General features: G+C 41.8%; 3 protein-coding genes across 6 annotated transcripts; 2 read left to right on the forward strand and 1 right to left on the reverse strand.

Annotated features, from left to right (window-relative positions):
* The first annotated feature begins 1662 nt into the window (after window positions 1-1662).
* On the forward strand, window positions 1663-10008 carry boka (BCL2 family apoptosis regulator BOK a). Of its 4 annotated transcripts, none has more exons than XM_081717662.1 (6): window positions 2024-2403; window positions 2653-2973; window positions 4129-4257; window positions 6520-6683; window positions 6784-6897; window positions 8216-10008. In XM_081717662.1, the coding sequence occupies exons 2-5, from the start codon at window positions 2745-2747 to the stop codon at window positions 6856-6858; spliced, it is 597 nt and encodes a 198-aa protein (XP_081573788.1). In that variant the 5' UTR covers window positions 2024-2403; window positions 2653-2744; the 3' UTR covers window positions 6859-6897; window positions 8216-10008. The 4 variants fall into 4 exon arrangements, with proteins under 4 accessions (XP_026863538.1, XP_081573788.1, XP_081573789.1 ...); XM_081717663.1 differs by lacking the exon at window positions 8216-10008 and adding an exon at window positions 7715-8197; XM_027007737.3 differs by lacking the exons at window positions 2024-2403; window positions 6784-6897 and adding an exon at window positions 1663-1977.
* A 1691-nt stretch (window positions 10009-11699) lies between these two features.
* On the forward strand, window positions 11700-15993 carry atg4b (autophagy related 4B, cysteine peptidase). Its single transcript, XM_027007766.3, has 13 exons — window positions 11700-12207; window positions 12780-12881; window positions 12965-13036; window positions 13128-13226; window positions 13381-13482; window positions 13610-13682; window positions 13840-13919; window positions 14141-14328; window positions 14448-14526; window positions 14629-14774; window positions 14948-15004; window positions 15093-15183; window positions 15321-15993. The coding sequence occupies exons 1-13, from the start codon at window positions 12198-12200 to the stop codon at window positions 15392-15394; spliced, it is 1173 nt and encodes a 390-aa protein (XP_026863567.1). The 5' UTR covers window positions 11700-12197; the 3' UTR covers window positions 15395-15993.
* On the reverse strand, window positions 15916-18763 carry dtymk (deoxythymidylate kinase (thymidylate kinase)). Its single transcript, XM_027007768.3, has 5 exons — window positions 18539-18763; window positions 18232-18340; window positions 16611-16701; window positions 16331-16528; window positions 15916-16224 (listed from the first exon to the last, which is right to left on the reverse strand). Exons 1-5 carry the CDS (start codon window positions 18666-18668, stop codon window positions 16114-16116), a joined length of 639 nt encoding a protein of 212 aa, XP_026863569.2. The 5' UTR covers window positions 18669-18763; the 3' UTR covers window positions 15916-16113.

Genomic DNA, 18763 nt, shown 5'->3' on the forward strand with positions numbered 1-18763 from the left:
TATAACAAACATTTTCATTGGTATTCTATTAGTTCTTGGGAATTTACCATTTGACATTTTATTTCCTTGTTTCTTGCTTTCGTAAGACCAGTGGAAACAGGTCTGAATGGCAGATTCTGTAATGGGTGATTTTGGATGTTACATTTTAAAAACTGTATGTCATAGAGGTGGGGGTAATGTCATGGAATCACACAATAACCGTGGCCCATTATCACAGTACTAATAGTCTAAGAATGGCATTGACTTCACCAAATGCTGCTTCATTTTTCAACTATATCGAGGTAATAAAATGATATCGTAAGCAGAAAAATAGGGATGGTCCAGAATAAACTGGTTTAATGCAGGAAAGGCCTCTGTAGGCTTCAGCGTAAATCCTCAGGAGGCCTCTTTGACAGGCCTCTACGGGCCTCAGTCCCAGAGCCTGGGTTCAAGGACGGGACATCCCGACCAGGCACCGGAAGAACCAATATAGGCATCCGGTGATATAAAATATGACCGCCTTTTAAAAAAAAATAGAAGTAGTTCAGGATTAACTTAATGGTACCAAGAACAGGTTGGTTTAAGTACTGAATATCAATTTGTATACACTGAATAACGTATGGTTTGAAGAACAATAGTGGAACTAAAGTTTTTATGAAAAAATAAAAATGGTTATTAAGAAAATGTATGAAAGGTGTGCCCATCTGAGACTTGGACATTCTCTGGACAATGCCTCGTTTATAACGCTGAGCTCAGAATAAAGAAGGGACCAGCTCTTCTCTTCAATTAATTCTAGAATCTGTATTTTTATTTCTATTTAGTGTGTATTGAATAAACAGTCTTGAAATTAGGAAGCTCTAGGACCGACAAGACCTAGGGGTATTTTAGTAAATGATTCGAGGACGTGTCTATTTCAATCCCATTTATGGCCCATTTCATGATTTAGCATGACTTCCCACACACTGTAAATGTTGTTTGTTTTTTTAGAAATTATTTTCAGATTCTTGTATCTCATTTTAGGTGCAAAATGGTATTGCCTACGCCTCATGGATAGCTGACCTGGTTACCAAGGCAACAGTTTGGAAAGTCCTGATTGTAAGAAAGACTATAGCAATGTCTTTATTTAACTAGTCCTTAAACAGAAAATGTTCAGTTCTGCAGGTCTGTTTATCAGATTAAATGTACTATATACAGAGAGCTAAAGCATAATCCATTAGCCTATATCAATATGTGTGTTCGTAACTAAAGACAATCTTCAGGTCTACAGGCTTGTAGCCCATTACATTCCAAAAGATAAATCGTTAAATATTTTAACACCTTTGTCTGAAATACTTTCTTTGGAAACAAACAAAGTTTTCCTCTGTGATTGGGACAATCATCAATCATTTCAAATCTTGGAAGGTCTTGAATGGTTCTTCAGAAACAACTTATGAAAAAAAGGAACTACTGCAGTTTGTTTAATACGTGTTCTCACGCAAATATTCTCCTAGGTTTTTAACAAAAACTGCTTCGGTCAATTTGTAGTTTCTGTTCAAATTTGTTTTATGTGTGGGTGTGTCCAATTCGTGCTGTTACAGCGATCTCAACTGTTGGTTGTTTTTGATTTGCAAAAGAAACGTAGGCGTTTTCGTCACCAGTAATGGACTGGTAATTAGAGAACATGTCTGAGCAATTCCTAGGAAGGCTCTAACTGTTTCGTGTGGAATGATTGATGACAGACGTGTATCGCTAATTAATTTCAATCCGTTAAACACTACTGGTGAAAAAGATTGGGACAACTCCATTACCTTTAGTTACCTCCGTCTTAATTAATATATTGATAGAAAGTTGGTCGTTACAGGCATAAAGAAAACCATTCAGCTACACTATTAGGCTGTTACTTTAAGAGAGGTGCTAACTAACGCCTTCAGAAGAAGGGGAACCGCACAACACTCCTCCGGGAACATGGCTAGAACTTCCAGCTTTGCTTCACGAGCAAAAGGACTTTGGGAATAACTGGTATCGTATACAACCCACAACTGATTCAATAAGAATATTAATAAACATAATTCCAAAACTGGTAGAAAATGTTAGTTGGCCAAAGATGTTCGCATTAGTTTAAAGTGGCCCTACCCACCGTGAGGGGCGTGGAGCGAGCGGACAGACTGTCCAAACAAGGAAACCAAGACGTTTGAGATTCGTTCAATAGTGATGGCACATCTGCAAGCTGATAGCAGCGGCATGTTAAAGGCTCTGCCTGTTTTAGGCGAGAAGGCGCTTCCCATTGCGTCGACGTTTTGGTAATATCGGAGATGGTTAATTCGAACCAATTTTGTAGCCACCCTTAACTGTTTATTTGGGGCATCTCCCTCTGGTCAACACCTAAACCCAAATCAGATGTAGGTTAATCCAGAGTGGCAAAGTGTTATTTGAAAGAAAAGACAGGTGAGTGGTTGACGTCTTACGGGGAAAAAACAACAACAAAAAACATGAATATTTATTTAAATGTAAGCGGTCAAAGAAAGTGAAGCACATTGCGGGCTTTGTGAAATGAGAGTCGAACCTCCTGTGGATCTGTTCCATGAGATCAGACGGCGTAGTCCTTTTTTTAACAGCGTTGACAAGGTGTTATTTTTTAATTTTTTTTATTTATTTTTTTAAACTAATATGTTAAAATCGTTGTTCTCCCAACAGCAGAGGAAGCTGGTGCGGTGGCGGAGGAGAGGCGACAGCTGTGACCATAAACGGCGTGGGAGGTGGACGCTTGTTTGTAAATACCCCAGCTCATGAAGGGGATGGAGGTGTTGCGCCGCTCGTCGGTGTTCGCAGCAGAAGTGATGGAGGTGTTTGATCGCTCTCCGACAGACAAAGAGCTGGTCTCTCAATCCAAGGTGCTGTGTAGAGACTACATTCACTCGAGGCTTAGTCGCATTGGATTTGGATGGTCTAAACCTGACCATGGATTGTCTTCCGGAGGGACACTCGGAGAAGTCTCGTCTGTCCTTCTCTGGTTAGGTACAGTTGGTTTGCCATGTTTTCTTGGCTTTATCTTTTTTTTTTTAATTATTATTCTTATTTGTCTTATTCTTTAGTATTTTTAAAATTAATCTAAACGGTTTTGAAAAAGCATTTCAGCTTCTTTTTAAAAACATTTTTTTAAATGTATATATATTTTTAGAATTTTAGTTGTGATGGGCACGTACACAGTAGCTTCCAAACATAGGATAACTAGGTTTTAGTGCTTTTTAAAAGTTCATTACACAGTCTGCCACACCTGCTGGTAGGTCGCAAACAGCTGGTGGGTTGTTGCAGAGAAAGGCGGCGAAAGAGTCTGGTTAAATGTGCTTAACCAAGACCAGTTATGCACTGGAAGACAGGTTTTTGAGCTAGGCCATTTACAATCAGTGATTTCTTGAGAAATGCTTTGGCTTTTGGGGCTGTGAAAATGCATTTGACCGTTGGAGAACAGCGCTCAGGCAGGATTATACATTAATCTCTCCTCTTCTGCATTCCTCGGCATTCCTCTCTTTTGCCCTCTTGGTTTCATTTATAGCTGTTTATTACATAATGCCTTACGGCGCAGTTTACAAGACATATCAATGCCTCGCCCGTTGATGGGTGCTTGCTACTTTGAGTAATTTTTTATTGTATTTTAACCCAACACGCATGCATATGCGTATGAAATACTCATGCATGTATGAACAACATTTAAATCAGTAAATCCTTCTTTCGCAGTCTGGTATAATGTAAGACCTCACATCACATGAATCTAAACTGAGTGGTTAGGGGGCTAATCTGCTTTCCTTAAAAGGGAAAGTTCTTTTAAATGGACAGTGTTGGATATATTTGACCTGATTTTCTAAAAGAACTTTGTATGGACCAAGCATGTAAACCTGTTCTCACGGTTATCGTTGATCTGTGTTGGCTGGTAGGCGATGGAGGTTCCCCACCCTCAGATTATCCTGCTTAACCCAGTGTGTTTGGTTTTTTTTTTGTTTTTTTTTGTTTTTTTTTGTTTGTTTTTTTACATTAAAAAAAAAATTTTTTTTTTTTAAATACAGTGATCAAATTTGTTAGTAATGAAAGACTGCATGACTGTACACATACATTGCCATGTCATGATGCCACAATAATCCTGTTGCTATGTTAATGTCACTGTGTGTCTCCTAGGTGATGAGCTAGAATACTTGCGCCCCAATTTGTATCGCAACGTGGCTCGCCAGCTGAATATCACCGTTGCTTCAGAGAGTGTGGTTTCTGACGCGTTCCTTGCCGTAGCTGCGGAAATATTCTCCACAGGTTGGTCTGAAACCCTGCCTATTCTTTCACTACGGATTTGATTGATCATTGCTGGATCAGGTTATTGAACTCTTGCCAACAATGAGAAATCAATGCGATCAGTTTGATCTGCATGTTCTGAATATAGTTTTTCTCCTCATTATTACATATACTGTAGAACACATGGTAGCAAGATGTGATCGATCTAGCAAGCACCATTTCATCTGACTCTATCGAATGGACTGGTCATTTTCAGTAAAAAAACAAAAACAAAAAAAAACCCTCATACACAGCAAAGAAACCACATCTTGGTGTGGAATCCACAGACAGGATCGTACTAGGCTCTTGGATGTTTAGAGGTGATTTATCTACACACTCAGGCTGCGCTCCTTGTAGGGTAGGTTAAAATGGACCCTTTTTAACATTTATGTACACACGCTGACAGCACTGCTCTCTACGAGAGAACTTGGAGAACACCGACGGATCTTTTAGCATAAACAAAGTCCAGGCACGGTGAAAAGTCCCATGTCCCTCCAGGGTCCAAGCGGGCAGGCTGGGCAGAATTCGGAGGTGAAATGCTCCGTGGCTTTTGCATGTGCCTTCAGTCCTAACCGTTTTAGAGGATAACTTCATCTGAGTCCAGACTTCACTGTCTACAGCAGGGAACTTGAAGAGCTGAACTGTTTTCAGAAGGATTTTTCCAATGCGAAGAGTCAAATTTCATGATGGAACCCTCCCAATTTTTTTTCTTTCCTAAATCATATTGGCGTCCTCTTGAACCAGAACACGTCCTTAAAGGGGACTGCAATGAAGGTGTCCCTCTGCACACAACTGCATCAGTGCTGATGTTTCTCACGTGGGGTAAAGCTGACAACTGTACAATTAGACAGGCACCTGTCATGAACCCTATCCAGGTGTTCGAGACATCTGAAGTGAGAAAACGTTGCCTTCTCAAAAATGACTAAATGTTAACTCATCATAGAGCTGTGGTTCTTGCGTGAAGTCTTTTCCAGTCTCACAACAAAAGGTGTTTTGTTTTTATTGTGTGGATGATAACAGGAAGCCTCACAATCGCAGTATTTTTTGGTCAAGGATGTTTTGTCCCCCGTGATTTGAAGCTCACTGTTTTAACTTAAATATGTCACTGGCCATCATCAAATGAACAGGTAAAATAATGTCTAATGTACCTGCATGTATTTTGTTAGTTTGGGTTAGTTTTGGTTTGTCCCATGATGGAAGTGCATCAGACCGTACATATCAGGTACAGCCAGTAAAGACCATTCATCAGCTAATCAGGCAAGAACTTTACTCTCTTCTGTGCTCACAAGAGGAGGAAGTTGTGGTTGTTTTCTAGTTGCCAAACCACTTTATTTTCTTTTGTCAGTGAGTGGTAACCTCCTCACACTGTCCAATGCTGTTTCCCCCTTCTCACTTCTCTTGCTGGTGTGAACATTACAATACCATATATCTAGGCTTTTTTTTTATAGGCCTGGGCTATATACCGGAAATTTACATTTTTCATCCTGCCAAATTTAGTTTTTTAATGTTTACATCACTTGCCTCACAGCTGTATCATATTTTAAATATGTATTTGCTATACACAAATGTAACACGTGCTTATTAAAAACTTTATTACCTTTTAAAATGCATGCTTCTTATAAAAGTCTGCATCTGTTGGGAACTATATAGAACCACTGTACCCATGGTACTGTTTAACTCGGATGTTAAACGTTTATGCCTCCCATGGAGAGTACTAGAGTAAAGACAGGAGAGGCTCACATTTCTCCATGTTGGACATGTCTGTAATGCTGCCCGTGTACAGCTAAAGGCTTTGCTCAGTGTGAGGCCGATTGGTACTGAGTCACGTAGAGAAGGAGGCTGTGGGTTCTGTGGAGGAAATGACTGCTGCCTCTGTTCCAGACTGTTTTACAGCCCTGCCGACTGTTATCTAACAGACTCACACATGCTCTCACACATTCGCATACGAGCCATCGCTTCCACTGTGTGAGTTTACCTCATGAAAGCTGGATATAGAGTGGAAGAGGACCTGAGGTGCTGTAATTTGTCCTCCCATAGAAATCACTTATCAGTAACTTTATCACCCATCCATGTGCGTGTGCGCAGATTCACGTATTCAGAGTAACGGTATTGAGTTTTCAGCATTCCATATATGGTTGGATGTCGATATGCATGACTTGTTGTAATTGAGCTGTAGTGCTAGCTGTCTAATAATAGCGCCCCCACCCCCCCCCCCCCCTTCTGCCCCCAACCTTCCCATGGCAGGGGTCACATGGGGTAAGATTGTGTCTCTCTATGCGGTGGCTGGAGCTTTGGCGGTGGACTGCGTTCGCTATGGCAACCCAGCCATGGTTCATGCCATTGTGGATTGCATGGGAGAATTCGTCCGCAAGAGCCTAGTGTCCTGGTTAAAGAAGAGAGGAGGATGGGTAAGTACTCGGATACTTACTCTGCTAATTAATAAATAAAATGCTGGTTCCTTATCCCACGCTATATTCAGGCATCACTCCCCTTTTGGTGGCATTACAGAGAGTAGAAAGGATAAAGGAAAAACATGCAGTCCAGGACACTTTTTTCAAAGTGTCTCTTGTTGAGATCTGTTGAAGATCCATTAGAAAAGGGAGAGAGAGAGAGCACGAAACAGTGAGTATATCTAATCTAGCTTGAGGCTGTGGGAATGTTTATCTATGTTTTACTGAGGGTACAGTCCCCCTGCTGAGTTGCATGTACTGTTGTGGTTTTTTTTCTTCTCCCCCGTTTTTCATAACATTAAAAACACATGCACAAAAATTGCTGTGCTGTGCCTCCATTTCCGAACTAAGCCCTGGTCAGAAAGAGTGTAGCTTGCTGCCGACTCTTTTACGCAACGCTTATCTTGGAAACTAGTTGCACCTCTGAGATGACGCACCCAATTGTGTGTTTGTGTACAATAGGCCTATGCTAAATAACAGGCCGTGTCTGCACATGTTGGTGTGGTGCTAAGCTTGTCAATCCATCTCCATCCAGACTGTGGATGTCCCAGGAACTCTAGTGTCCTGGTTGCCAAAATGTCTCCTCCTTTACTCCTCCTTCTCCAAGGCCTGCTAGACAGGTCTGTTTTGTGTGCCGTAAACATTTCCGCCCCTGGAACGCTGTTGTAGGTTCAGCACTGAGGTTTCCTCGTAATAATGAATAAAGGAGAGCAGGGTGGGACAACTGAACTTTAATCAAAGAGGAGGTAAATCTGAAAAGTTGCTGCAGGCAAAGTCGTTGTCTTGGCTATGTCGTTGGAACTTGGCTATGAATATTGTCTGAGAATGCAGGCACACCCACAAAAATAACACGCATGAAAATAACTTCTGGATGCAAATGTACCTGAAATGAACACAGAATAAAAATATGATATCTGAATATAGAAGCACTTTTGTATGAGTGTGCTGGTGTGCTTTTTTTAAACCCGATTGCATTTTCTGATTCGCAGATTATGCCTTTGAGATTAATAAAGGACCACACACCCCCACCCCCACATGCTGACTGAATTTACGATAAAAAACTTATTTCTTAACACATCCCAGTGGCTTATGTCTTCTTATTTGGGTATGACAAAGGAGCATGTCTCTGTGACTTTCTCCCTATTTTGCTCCACTAAGTTGAGAAATGCTTAAAAGTTCTCCAAGTCCAGTGGTAAGGGGACTCTGAAGTAGCTGCTCATATCCTGAATGGGCCACTTCATAACCCATCAACCCCTGGACCATCAGCGAAGCAGCTTGCTAAAATACAAATCATTCACATTAGTAATTGTTGGTTTTGGCTAGCAAGACGCATAGCTGTGTTTCTGTGTATGTGAAGGCACTGACTGCATTTGCTCTACTCAGAAATATTGTCCAAACAAAGGTTGCTTTGCTTGGAAAATAAGACCTGCAATGTAATGCATCACGCGGTGTTTCTTGTTTAAATGCATATCCACCTCCTTTTCTTGTAGACTGACATCACAAAGTGCGTAGTCAACACAGACCCCAGCTTCCGTTCCCATTGGTTGATGGTGACAGCCTGCACGTGCGTACACTACCTGAAGGCCGTGGTCTTCTATCTGCTGAGGGAGAAATGAAAGGCGGGACCAAGATGGATGCGGCAGACGAGCACCCTGTCCTGTTATTGGGGGGGAGGACTTCTGGTCACCAATTTTGATGCATTACTTCTCTTGGTGTGTTTAAAACAAAGACTGTACTGTGCCTTTAACAGACGTACTTCATTCTCTGCGAAGCTTTGCGTTTCAGGCTGCTTTGGCCGCATGCACTGTCGTATGTCTCAGTAATGACTGGAGATGATGCATAGAGGAGAACTACACTATATGGGCAAAAGTATGTAGACATCTGTCCATCAAACCGTTGTGAGCATGCTGGATGTTCCATTCCAAAACCCTAGCCATTGATATGCACTTGGTGTCACTTGGTGGTTGTAATCCCCTCCACTCTTCTGGGAATACTTTGCACAAGATTTTGGAGTGTGTGGTTGTGCCCATTCATTTTAGATAGATCAATAGATGCCCATGTTGCATAACTCGCAATCAACTTTCCTCTTCCTCCCAAAAGTATTCAGTGAGGTTGAGGTCAGAGCTCTGTGCAGGCCACTAGAGTTCCTCCACCCCAAACTCTTCAAATCCTGGCTTTATGGATATAATTTTGTTCAGTGGAACATGGATCATGGAATCCATTTCCACAAAGTTGGAAGTATGTAATTTTCTATAATGTATGTATATGCTGGAGTATTAACATTCCTATTCAATGAAATTGATGGTCTTAACCTGCAACAATAGCCCCAGACTTTACTGTTGGCACTGTGCCTTCCAGTAGCTATAGCTTTCCTTGCATTTACCAAACCCAGATTTGTTGTTCAGACTGTCAGATAGTGAAGTGTGATTCATTATACCAAAGAACATGTCTCCACTGCTCCAGATTCCAGTGGTGGTGTGACTTGCACTGCTCCAGTCAGTGTTTTGCATTGTGCATAGTGATCTTAGGTTTGCGTACAGTTGCATGGCCATTTCATGAAGCTCCTCAGAGTTCTTGTGCTGGCCATGTTTATAGAGTCAGTTTGGAGCTCTTTAATGAGTGATGTCCCGCTCTATTCTTGGCTGAACTCCTGTTGTTGCTCCTAGATGCTTCCATTCCGCTAAAATAGCACTTAAGGTTGACTGGGAGAGATCTATCAGGGCAAACCTTTCATGAACTGAACTGAGGCAATGTTTCAAGTCAAGCTCATTAATGTGACCTATTCTACTGTCTGTTTGCCTATAGAGACTGCCTGGCTATGTGCTTAAGTTAATGTACTTGGCTGAAACACCTTCTCAATAAGGAGGGATGTCAAGATACTTTTGGCCAACAAAGCAAGATATTTAAAAAGGACTAAAAGTGGAGTTCCTCCTTGTTTAGTGTATATCTAGAATAATGTATACCTCAGACATAAACAGGACATCCCAATTCTTCAGTTGGTCTACATTGCTTGAGCCTACCAGCATAGAATAGGCTCTCTGTCCCAAAGCTTCCACAAAGGTGAAGAGTGTGATGGTTCCCTTTGCCAATATTACCATGTAGTAATAAATGTTGCTTTATGAACTTTGATGCCAATATGGGTTCACCATTGATGATGCAACCATGTTGGATTACAACATCCTATTTTGTTTTATATTTTATTCTGCGAATAACCACACATTGCTATTGTGTGTATTGGAATGTCACATTGAATGTGCTAAATAAATGCTGATTAATTTAAAAATGTTTTTTTTTTTTTTAAATTGGGAGTTGTGGCATTTTAGCTCATGTAGGGACATACACTTAGTGTATATATGCATATATCTCATGTATGTATTTACATTTGTCATTTAGCTGACACGTTTATCCAAAGCAACTTACAATTATATCTGAATACAACTTGAGCAATTCAGGGTTAAGGGTCTTGCTCAGAGGCCCAACAGTGGCAACTTGGCGGTGGTGGGCCTTGAACTGGAAAACACATAAATGTGCATATGTGGCAATCCCAAGTGATATCAACAGCAGGAAAAAGGAACATGAGAAGCTTGAGAAATAGCAAGGGCTGAAGGAAGAGCTGGAAAAGATGTGGCGGGCGAAGGCAACTGTGGTTCCTGTGGTAATCGAAGCACTAGGGGCTGTGACCCCCAAACTGGGAAAATCCCAAGAACAACATACAAGATCTTGGTTCAGAAGAGTGCAGTCCCGGGAACAGCTAAGAGATGCTGTAGGACTCTCAAGCTACCAGGCTTCTGGTAGAAGTCCTGAGGTTGAAGGAAAGAGACCAGGCGAGTGGGAGGAATTTTATACACACACACAGCTTGAAAGTGAAATAAATGATAAATTACTAATACTTAAATAAATTACTATAGTCTAATATTTTAGCCTCATTGGTTTGATTTAGTTCTCTTTATCTTCTTTTAGGACTTCTGATGAAGTTTGAGCTCAAATGTAAGCAGACATATAGAAACCTATATATATAATTTAACCAAATGCCATCACTCATTACACTTTTAGGGTGCCTTTGCCTCGTTCTTTTTAAACATGCTGTTCCTCTCGTATATGCTGTCATACATGCTACAGTAACAGCACCAGATTTCATTCTTCCAGAACTGTAAGCAGTGGCCACAGAAAACAGCTTGACTAGATTAGGATCACTATTGTGATCACAGTGAGCAGAGTAGCTTCATTTGCTCCTTGTCGAAATCGGCACAAGTATAAGCTCGCCCAGTGTACACGTCCGGGTTGTTTATTTAATGCACGTATGCGGCACGGTTGTTAACTTAAATGTGTGTGCTATCAATTAATGGAGTATTGGTTTCCCAATCATCAATATCTTTGTAATAGGTCCAACAGAATAATGGAACAAGCCCTATGGGATATGTTCCAGATCACATTGTTTTACAGTGAAACCATGTCAACCTGAGACGTCTTTAAATAACTACTGTTCTTCTTTAAATAACTAGCTGTTCTTCATCAGTTTGATACATTGTCCATGTATCTTACCTGCAACCAAATGTTTAGAGCTCCTGGCTAGTGCTGTAAAGTCAGCCTGAAGCTCATTTAATAAATGACAATTGACTGCCATCAAGTGGCAAATGGTAGTAGTTAACTGGTTAACATCTCATTATCCTGCATAACTGCTTTACAATAAAACCTGACCTGCTTGGCTTTTCACTGCCACCACTGGCTGTGCAAGGGCTACGTGTAAATGTCCCAATTTGTAAAAGTACACAGGCCATGACTTTTCTGTGTCAGTAAAGGAACTGCCAAAAACGAGATGCTCAAGGTGAAGATGGTGGCAGTAGTAGGAGAACTCTGTTGAGCATAGGGGCTTCCTTGGGCAATATGAACCATGACTCAATAATCCACTTTATCTGATAGTAACTAGCTACCAAGCTAGACTAGACATTTGGTACAAGGTGGTGTGCTTTGTAAATGTTTGTTGTTTCTTTAGAATGTGTAACAACAGGAAGAGATCATGAGACTAAGCCACGGGAACAATAATTTATCTTATGATCAAAAAACAGGTCTGTTGTCTTCTCACTTCCTGTTTACATAGTTCTGGGTCTTTCCCGGAGAGCAGACTAATGCAGGAAGCGTTCGCGATTATCACATTTCTTTTCAGTAACCTACCAATGTGTCCGCAGATGGGGTCAGCAACGAGCAACCATTAAAAAAAGCAGGCCAAAACGAAGCAGACGTGTTAACACTCCAAGATACCCATAACGCTTCTCATATTCGCCATGTTTTCAGCCGTCTCCATGCTGGGCGGAGTGTACGTCATAGGTTTAGAGGCATATTATTGGCTAGGCACACCAGCTCCCGCCCACGCACACGATTTGGTAGCATCTTATAGGCTGCATTCAACCACGAGACGATGCATTTATTTGCTATTGGACAACAGCGATCAAGCTAGAGTGAGTCACTATCGGGATGGATGCAGGTAAGGATACTCGAAGAAAACAATTACTTTGCATTTTTAAAAAACATTTCTATAGTTGTCTGGTCAGATTAACACGAACCGGCTTATATTATCAGTAGTGTCGAGTCGGGATCTGATATACTGGATGTCATGTTTTGGGAATGAGACATTTCCTTTTTAGAGTGTGCTAGGTTAGGTGTCCCCTGTCCCAGTATGCGTGTAAACAAACCAGTGGGACCATGATGAAGCGACCATAAACTATAGAGAATGCTTTTAGCTCATGTACCGGCCTTGTTTTAGTGAGTAATGTTCTGAGTGAATGGGCTTTGTCATTTTCCAGAGACATTAACCATTAACTGTCACTGCATCACAGCAAAGGCTGCAATTTATATAGGCAAGAAAACCTTTTGTCCTGTTGGATGTCACAACTCATTACGTGCTTGTCAGTATATCTATCTTAGTAATTTAGCTTGCCTATCTGGTAACACATCTTAATAGGTAAGCTATGAAGATGGGTTGTTTTTTCATTTTTCTGGATTTCTGTAAGATCTTTTCCAGCACTATAAAGCCACTCTCTCTTGCTCTTTAAACAGCTACGCTTACATACGACACACTGCGCTTCGGGGAGTTTGAGGATTTCCCGGAGACCTCCGAGCCTGTCTGGATTCTGGGAAAACAGTTTAATGCACTAACGGGTAGCTATTGAGGACTAGGGATGAGAATATGAATGCCTCTTAGTAGCTTGAAGTATGCTTCAGAGATGTTCTTTGTTTCACAGAGAAGGAGGATATTCTGTCTGACATTACCTCACGTTTGTGGTTCACCTACAGAAAGAACTTTCAGCCAATCGGTGAGAGTCACATGAGTGGCATGAGATGGTACTAACCACGAGGCAGATGTCGTTGGTGTTGGACTGACTGTTGACCGTCCTACTGTTACAGGAGGCACAGGGCCTACGTCTGACAACGGCTGGGGTTGCATGCTGCGATGTGGGCAGATGATCCTAGCAGAAGCCTTGATCCGCCGACACTTAACTCGAGGTAGGGCTGTCCAGGACACCGATTTCTTAGCTATTTGTTAGGCTGGAATATTTTTTTCACGTGGAATATTTGCCCTGGTCACCTTGTTATCTATATCCCACACCAACATTAAAGTAATGCCAAAGGTGGTGGTGGTTTTGTTTTTGTAAATCAGACTGGAGATGGCTAAGAGGTGAACGACAGAAAGAGGGGTACATTAGTATCCTCCATGCCTTCATAGACAAGAAGGACAGCTACTACTCCATTCACCAGATAGGTAAACCTCAGGCGTATGCTTAAATTGCATCACCTTTTAATGGCATTGCTGCAGTACTGCTGGGATAGATGTGATGCAGGCTGCTGATTGCATGTTTTGCAAGTTACTTTTCCCCGATTCCCTTCAGCTCAGATGGGGGTCGGAGAAGGCAAGTCCATAGGCCAGTGGTATGGGCCAAATACTGTGGCACAAGTACTCAAGTAAGCTCACACACATATTTATTTATTTTTTTTTTTGAAGGATGATATGATGGAAAACTGGACTCCAAATTTAGGACATCTTAATGTGTGTCTTGGGATTTTGTTAGTTTGTGTACATCTTAAATTGTCCTGACCATGATGTTTTAACGCTGCGTAGGAAACTGGCTGTGTTTGATACATGGAGCCGATTGGCAGTTCACGTCGCGATGGATAACACTGTGGTCATTGAGGAAATCAGTGAGCTGGCATTCATTAAATAAATATGAACAACAAGGCGCTGTCAGAACCGAAATGCCTTATAACCCAGTCGATTAGGTTGAAAAATGTCTGCTGTGCAGTTAATCAGTCCAGTCTGCTAAAAGTACAGAACAAACTACTGAATAGTAGACTTAATCCACGAGAGCACCGTTCAAAAGGAAACAGTCATGTGTTCTTGAATGCCTGTTGGCTCCCTGCAGAGCGGTTGTGCATGCCTTGGCTGGACTTTGAGAGGGGCGCGTGTGCGTCCCAGGAGGTGAACGGCTGCTTGGAGGGGGCGTGTGCGCTGGTTGAGGAGGACCCTGTGCTCTGGAAGCCACTGGTCCTGCTTATTCCCCTGAGACTAGGCCTTAGTGACATCAACGAGGCCTACATTGAAACGCTAAAGGTGAGGCAGAGTCGCTCGTTGGAAAATGCACACTGAGAAGAGTTTAGCCTGTTTGTTGACATTTTGCACTGTAGTGAGATGCAGGTCTGTGTCTTGCTTTTTTTGTTTATCATCTACAGCAATGCTTCATGATGCCCCAGTCTTTAGGAGTGATTGGTGGGAAACCGAACAGTGCACATTACTTCATTGGCTTTGTGGGTAAGCACCAGCTGGAGTCGTTCATGTCGGCACTGGACCCAGCAAGTGACCGCTGAAGCCTTCTGCTGCCTGGCTGTGTCTCACTTACGCTGCCCCCTGCAGGCCAGGAGCTGATTTACCTGGACCCCCACACGACTCAGTCAGCTGTGGAGCCGTGTGAAAATGGCCAGGTTCAGGACGACTCCTATCATTGCCAGCACCCGCCTTGCCGCATGCACATTTGCGAGCTCGACCCCTCCATAGCTGCCGTGAGTAGCACTCAACCCACACACCCCAGCTCTAGTATGGGCCAGCAGAATAGGAGTGCAGGAGTGTTGGAGGAAGCGGAGATTTCACCTGGGTGGTGTTTGAAACAGAAAGGCTAGATAACCAAAGCAAACATCTGCAAATTTGTATCACCCAAGTCTGATTCTTCCTACAGGGCTTCTTCTGTCTGACGGAAGATGACTTTGATGATTGGTGTGTGCATGTTCGCAAAGTGAGTCTTCATTTGGTGGCTGTTTCTCAGACTCACTGTGTAGATTATTTCCGTGAGCATACCCCTTATCGACACTTTTCTCTGGCAGCTGTCAAGCTGTAGAGGTCTTCCAATGTTTGAGCTAGTAGACAGTCAGCCATCACATCTAATCAATACTGAAGTCCTTAATCTCACTCCAGGTACTGCTGTACATTTTGGTTTTCTCCAATTTATTTATTGTATGGTGTAAACGCTCTCTTTAATGATAAATGTTTCAAAGTTTTTAAATTTTAAGTATGCCTTTAAATATGTTTTACACCTGTAAACCCCCCTGCAGATTTCTCTGACTCTGACCGGCTTGAGCGCTTTTTTGACTCTGAAGACGAGGAGTTTGAGATCCTGTCTTTGTGAAGACGAAGAACAGTGCGGCTGTTCAACTGCCAGAGCTCAAAGCTAGACCCCCCCCCCCCCCGGAAAGAAGGACAAAAACCAGGAACGCAGTAGTAGCAGTGTCGTGAGGCCTCCCCGCCACATGATGGCGCAGTCAACGGCGTCAACCCCAGCTTTCTGCTCTGCAGCCACACTGACTGCTCTCATTTTGCGTGAGCCCTGAGGTCAGAGGTCATCACGGGCCCTCGGGATTGTCATTGCGTGCATATTCACGTTGCATTGTATCCATTTTGAGTCTTAACACTTTATTTTCAAGTGATATGGTGCCTTTTAAGCTCCTCCCCTAATGCAGACGTGCCATAACTCACGTTTTGGTGGACGTTGGGAGCACAGCTGGCCGGGTATGACCATATGCTCTCCAAACTGCTTTTATTTGATGTCTGTAGCAAGATCTGAATGAAAGCAACGATGAAAAGGTTACAGACCAAGTTAGCTTGTGTAACACAGTATGTTTTTTCATGTTCAAAGTATATGTACACAAGTTTATTTTAAGATTATTTATTTACTCAATTCTGCATTTGAAGGAAAAGAAATGTACATAAAATAAAAAAAGGACCATATATATCCCTTTTAATTAAAATGTGCATAAAAAGGGAAAATGTTATTCAAGATCAAAGCTACATTAGAAATTATGCTTTGTATGGAACTGTATCCTTTTCAACACATTTCTTGGTTCTGGTTCATTTCCAGAGTTCTCCAATCGGCAGATTCTTAGCCAGGTTGATGGCACTCTCGCACAACATTTTAATGTTCATGTGTACTTCTTCAATGCTTCTACCTGCATCGATCTCCTGGAATGAATGAACAGAAGTACATTTATAAGAACATCATTTAGACTGAATGCCTCCAGTCACACTAATAATAATACACATTGCAAAAGGAGGGGAAATCATTTACCTTCCAGTTGACTGAGGGATCTTGTCTGAGCTGCTCGAAGTTCTGTTGTACTTTATTCTGGAAAGCATTTGTTTCGTAGCGCTCGGTACCAAACTCCCCCCGCTGGGCCGCAAGGGCAGGATTTATTTGCAGGAATAACACCAGGTCTGGCTTGGGAAGACCCACGTCTGGCTGCTTACACCAAGCCAGCGAGAAACCCTAAAACAAACACGCACCCTTCATCCTGTTTCCTGCTCACAATAGGACAGGTTTAAACCCAAGTTGCACCTTTGGCACTTACAGGTTTGGCACTGGTAAAAGCTACTCCAGAGAAAGCATAACGATCCACCACCAGAGTAATTCCCTGGTCCAGCTTCTGTTTAATTAACGGCCTGAAAGGAATGGATGGAAGACACAACGCTAAAAATTGTTTTAAACAGACTTACATTTTGGATCATTGAACAATTATTAGGTGACAAAGTTTTATCGTTCTGTCAACAATAATGAGGCAAGAATTGATATGTTGGGTATAGTTAGTTGTCTTCTAGTTTACCCTTAAAAGACAGTGATGAGTCAAATTGGTTGGCTCTTAAGTGAGCGAAAGGAGCCAATCTGCTTTGAAGAGACGATTGGGTTTTTGTTTTTTTGTAAGTGCAATAGGTCCTGTACCTGAATCCAAGTGTATTCAGCATATCAAGTGAAACTTTGTATCCATATATCTATGGATGTAGACTTTGCAATAGCAGAAGACCACCATGGTGGTGTCAGGAATGGTTAACAGACATTTTGTATTGACACTGTATTGGCAAATAAGCCTGTGGGGTATTTCTGAAGAACTACAAACAGAAACAGAAGGGAAAGGTCCATCATATGTGAGTATCATATTAAAAAATAAAAAAAATCTAACTGCATCATATTGGCATTTAGCTGACGCTTTTATCCAAAGCCGACTTACAATTATGAGTGAGCGCAATTGAGGGGTAAGGGCCTTTCACAGGTGCCCAACATTGGTAACCTGATTACTAGTTGAGTACCTTAACTAAATAGCTAAATAGAAGCTGGCTTGACAAAACTGATGTTTGAAAAGCCCAAATGAAAAAAAACAAGTAAAAATCCTACAATAAATGAAGTTTGCTGGTCATATGGCAAAAGCTTCTTGTAGCAAATTTTTAATGACCTCATAATGCAAACAATCCATGGATACTTGAGAAAAAATGTCTCAAAAAAGAGATTATGGAACATTTTTAGTCTTACCCCAAGATTTGATGGAGGCAATTTTGAAAAAAACCCTTTATGTTTTTTTGGTCCAAACAAAAATCATTTTGGGCCTTATGTTAGCCAAGGTGCTCAGCCCTGGACCGGAAGATTTTGAAAACAGACATGGGGCATCTGCCCAGCACGGGGCATCTTTGCTCTGTAGTGAAGGCTGGTCTGTTTGGAGTTGGTCCAATATACAGTAATACATATGTAATTAGTTTTGCTCTGTCAAGCACAACCTGTGCTAGGAATAAGTTTGACATAAGATTTAATGTTTTATTATTTTGCTGTTCAAGCAAAGCATCTGGTGTTTGTTATAGTTTCAGATGTTTTGGATTGGGCTTTTTTTTGTGTTAACCTTTTGTGTTAACTGCAAAGTACAAGTGTTTTGTCTGTTTTACCTGTGATACAGCTATGTAAAATTCATTATCAATTTATCTTACGCTCACTGAAATTCTCCACTGAAACAAACAACTGTCTCAGTGCATTTACATTGCAGTGAACTATCAGTGTGTGATTTCCCCAACATATTTCTTAACCACAGAAACCTTTACATTTCCACAGGATAACAGATTTCTTTGGGTTTGACATGCTCACTAGGCCAACAATCAGGAGTGCACTAGAACCAAGGCAGGTGTGTTTGACCTTTGTGAACATGGACTTACACCAACTCCCAGCGGTTTGCAGAGAACAACAGATGCACAGTGTGGTCCTCCAGTTGGCTCTTCTTCTCCAGGTATGAACTTATAAGCAGGCCTATCCTTGTTGTTCTGTCTGTTTGAAGGAACCACACATGGTGACTTGCTCCTTCCCCAGGGCAAATAAAGGTCGTTTAAAGCAATTATGAAAAAAATAAATCATTACATACGGCATTGCCACAACTCTGAAATATGGCAAAGGTGAAGCCAGGTGATTTGGTTCATTTGAAAGCGAAGTTATCTCTAATGTTAGCTAGCTGGTGAGATCTTTTACCTGGAAATCTCATCATCTCGGCGCGGTGTCCGCTCTCTTGCAACGCCTGGACAAGCTTCTTGCACTGTGTCGTTTTCCCAGCTTTGTCTACGCCCTCTAGTACAATTAACACACCTCTTCTGCATGCCATGGTTTTTACAGAAACGGCACTGCTGCTAGCAATCTCCCAATACGTATTCTTTCAACCTAACTATAGGCGCGCCTTTTCATGTTACGCTCTTCCTG

This window comes from Electrophorus electricus, chromosome 7 (genome assembly GCF_041902795.1).
Source record: "Electrophorus electricus isolate QZ-2024a chromosome 7, ASM4190279v1, whole genome shotgun sequence".
NCBI classification, from domain to species: Eukaryota; Metazoa; Chordata; class Actinopteri; order Gymnotiformes; family Gymnotidae; genus Electrophorus; species Electrophorus electricus.

Coding starts and splice junctions, on each gene's coding strand:
- dtymk (XM_027007768.3), bottom strand. CDS start 18,668: ATGGCATGCAGAAGAGGTGTGTTAATTGTACTAGAGGGCGTAGACAAA. Junction 18,341..18,538: donor CGAGATGATGAGATTTCCAG/GTAAAAGATCTC, acceptor TCCTTCAAACAG/ACAGAACAACAAGGATAGGC. Junction 16,702..18,231: donor GCAAACCGCTGGGAGTTGGT/GTAAGTCCATGT, acceptor CATTCCTTTCAG/GCCGTTAATTAAACAGAAGC.
- atg4b (XM_027007766.3), top strand. Junction 14,775..14,947: donor TCGACCCCTCCATAGCTGCC/GTGAGTAGCACT, acceptor TTCTTCCTACAG/GGCTTCTTCTGTCTGACGGA. Junction 15,184..15,320: donor AGTCCTTAATCTCACTCCAG/GTACTGCTGTAC, acceptor ACCCCCCTGCAG/ATTTCTCTGACTCTGACCGG.
- boka (XM_027007737.3), top strand. CDS start 2,745: ATGAAGGGGATGGAGGTGTTGCGCCGCTCGTCGGTGTTCGCAGCAGAA. Junction 2,974..4,128: donor GTCTGTCCTTCTCTGGTTAG/GTACAGTTGGTT, acceptor TGTGTCTCCTAG/GTGATGAGCTAGAATACTTG. Junction 6,684..8,215: donor TAAAGAAGAGAGGAGGATGG/GTAAGTACTCGG, acceptor CTTTTCTTGTAG/ACTGACATCACAAAGTGCGT.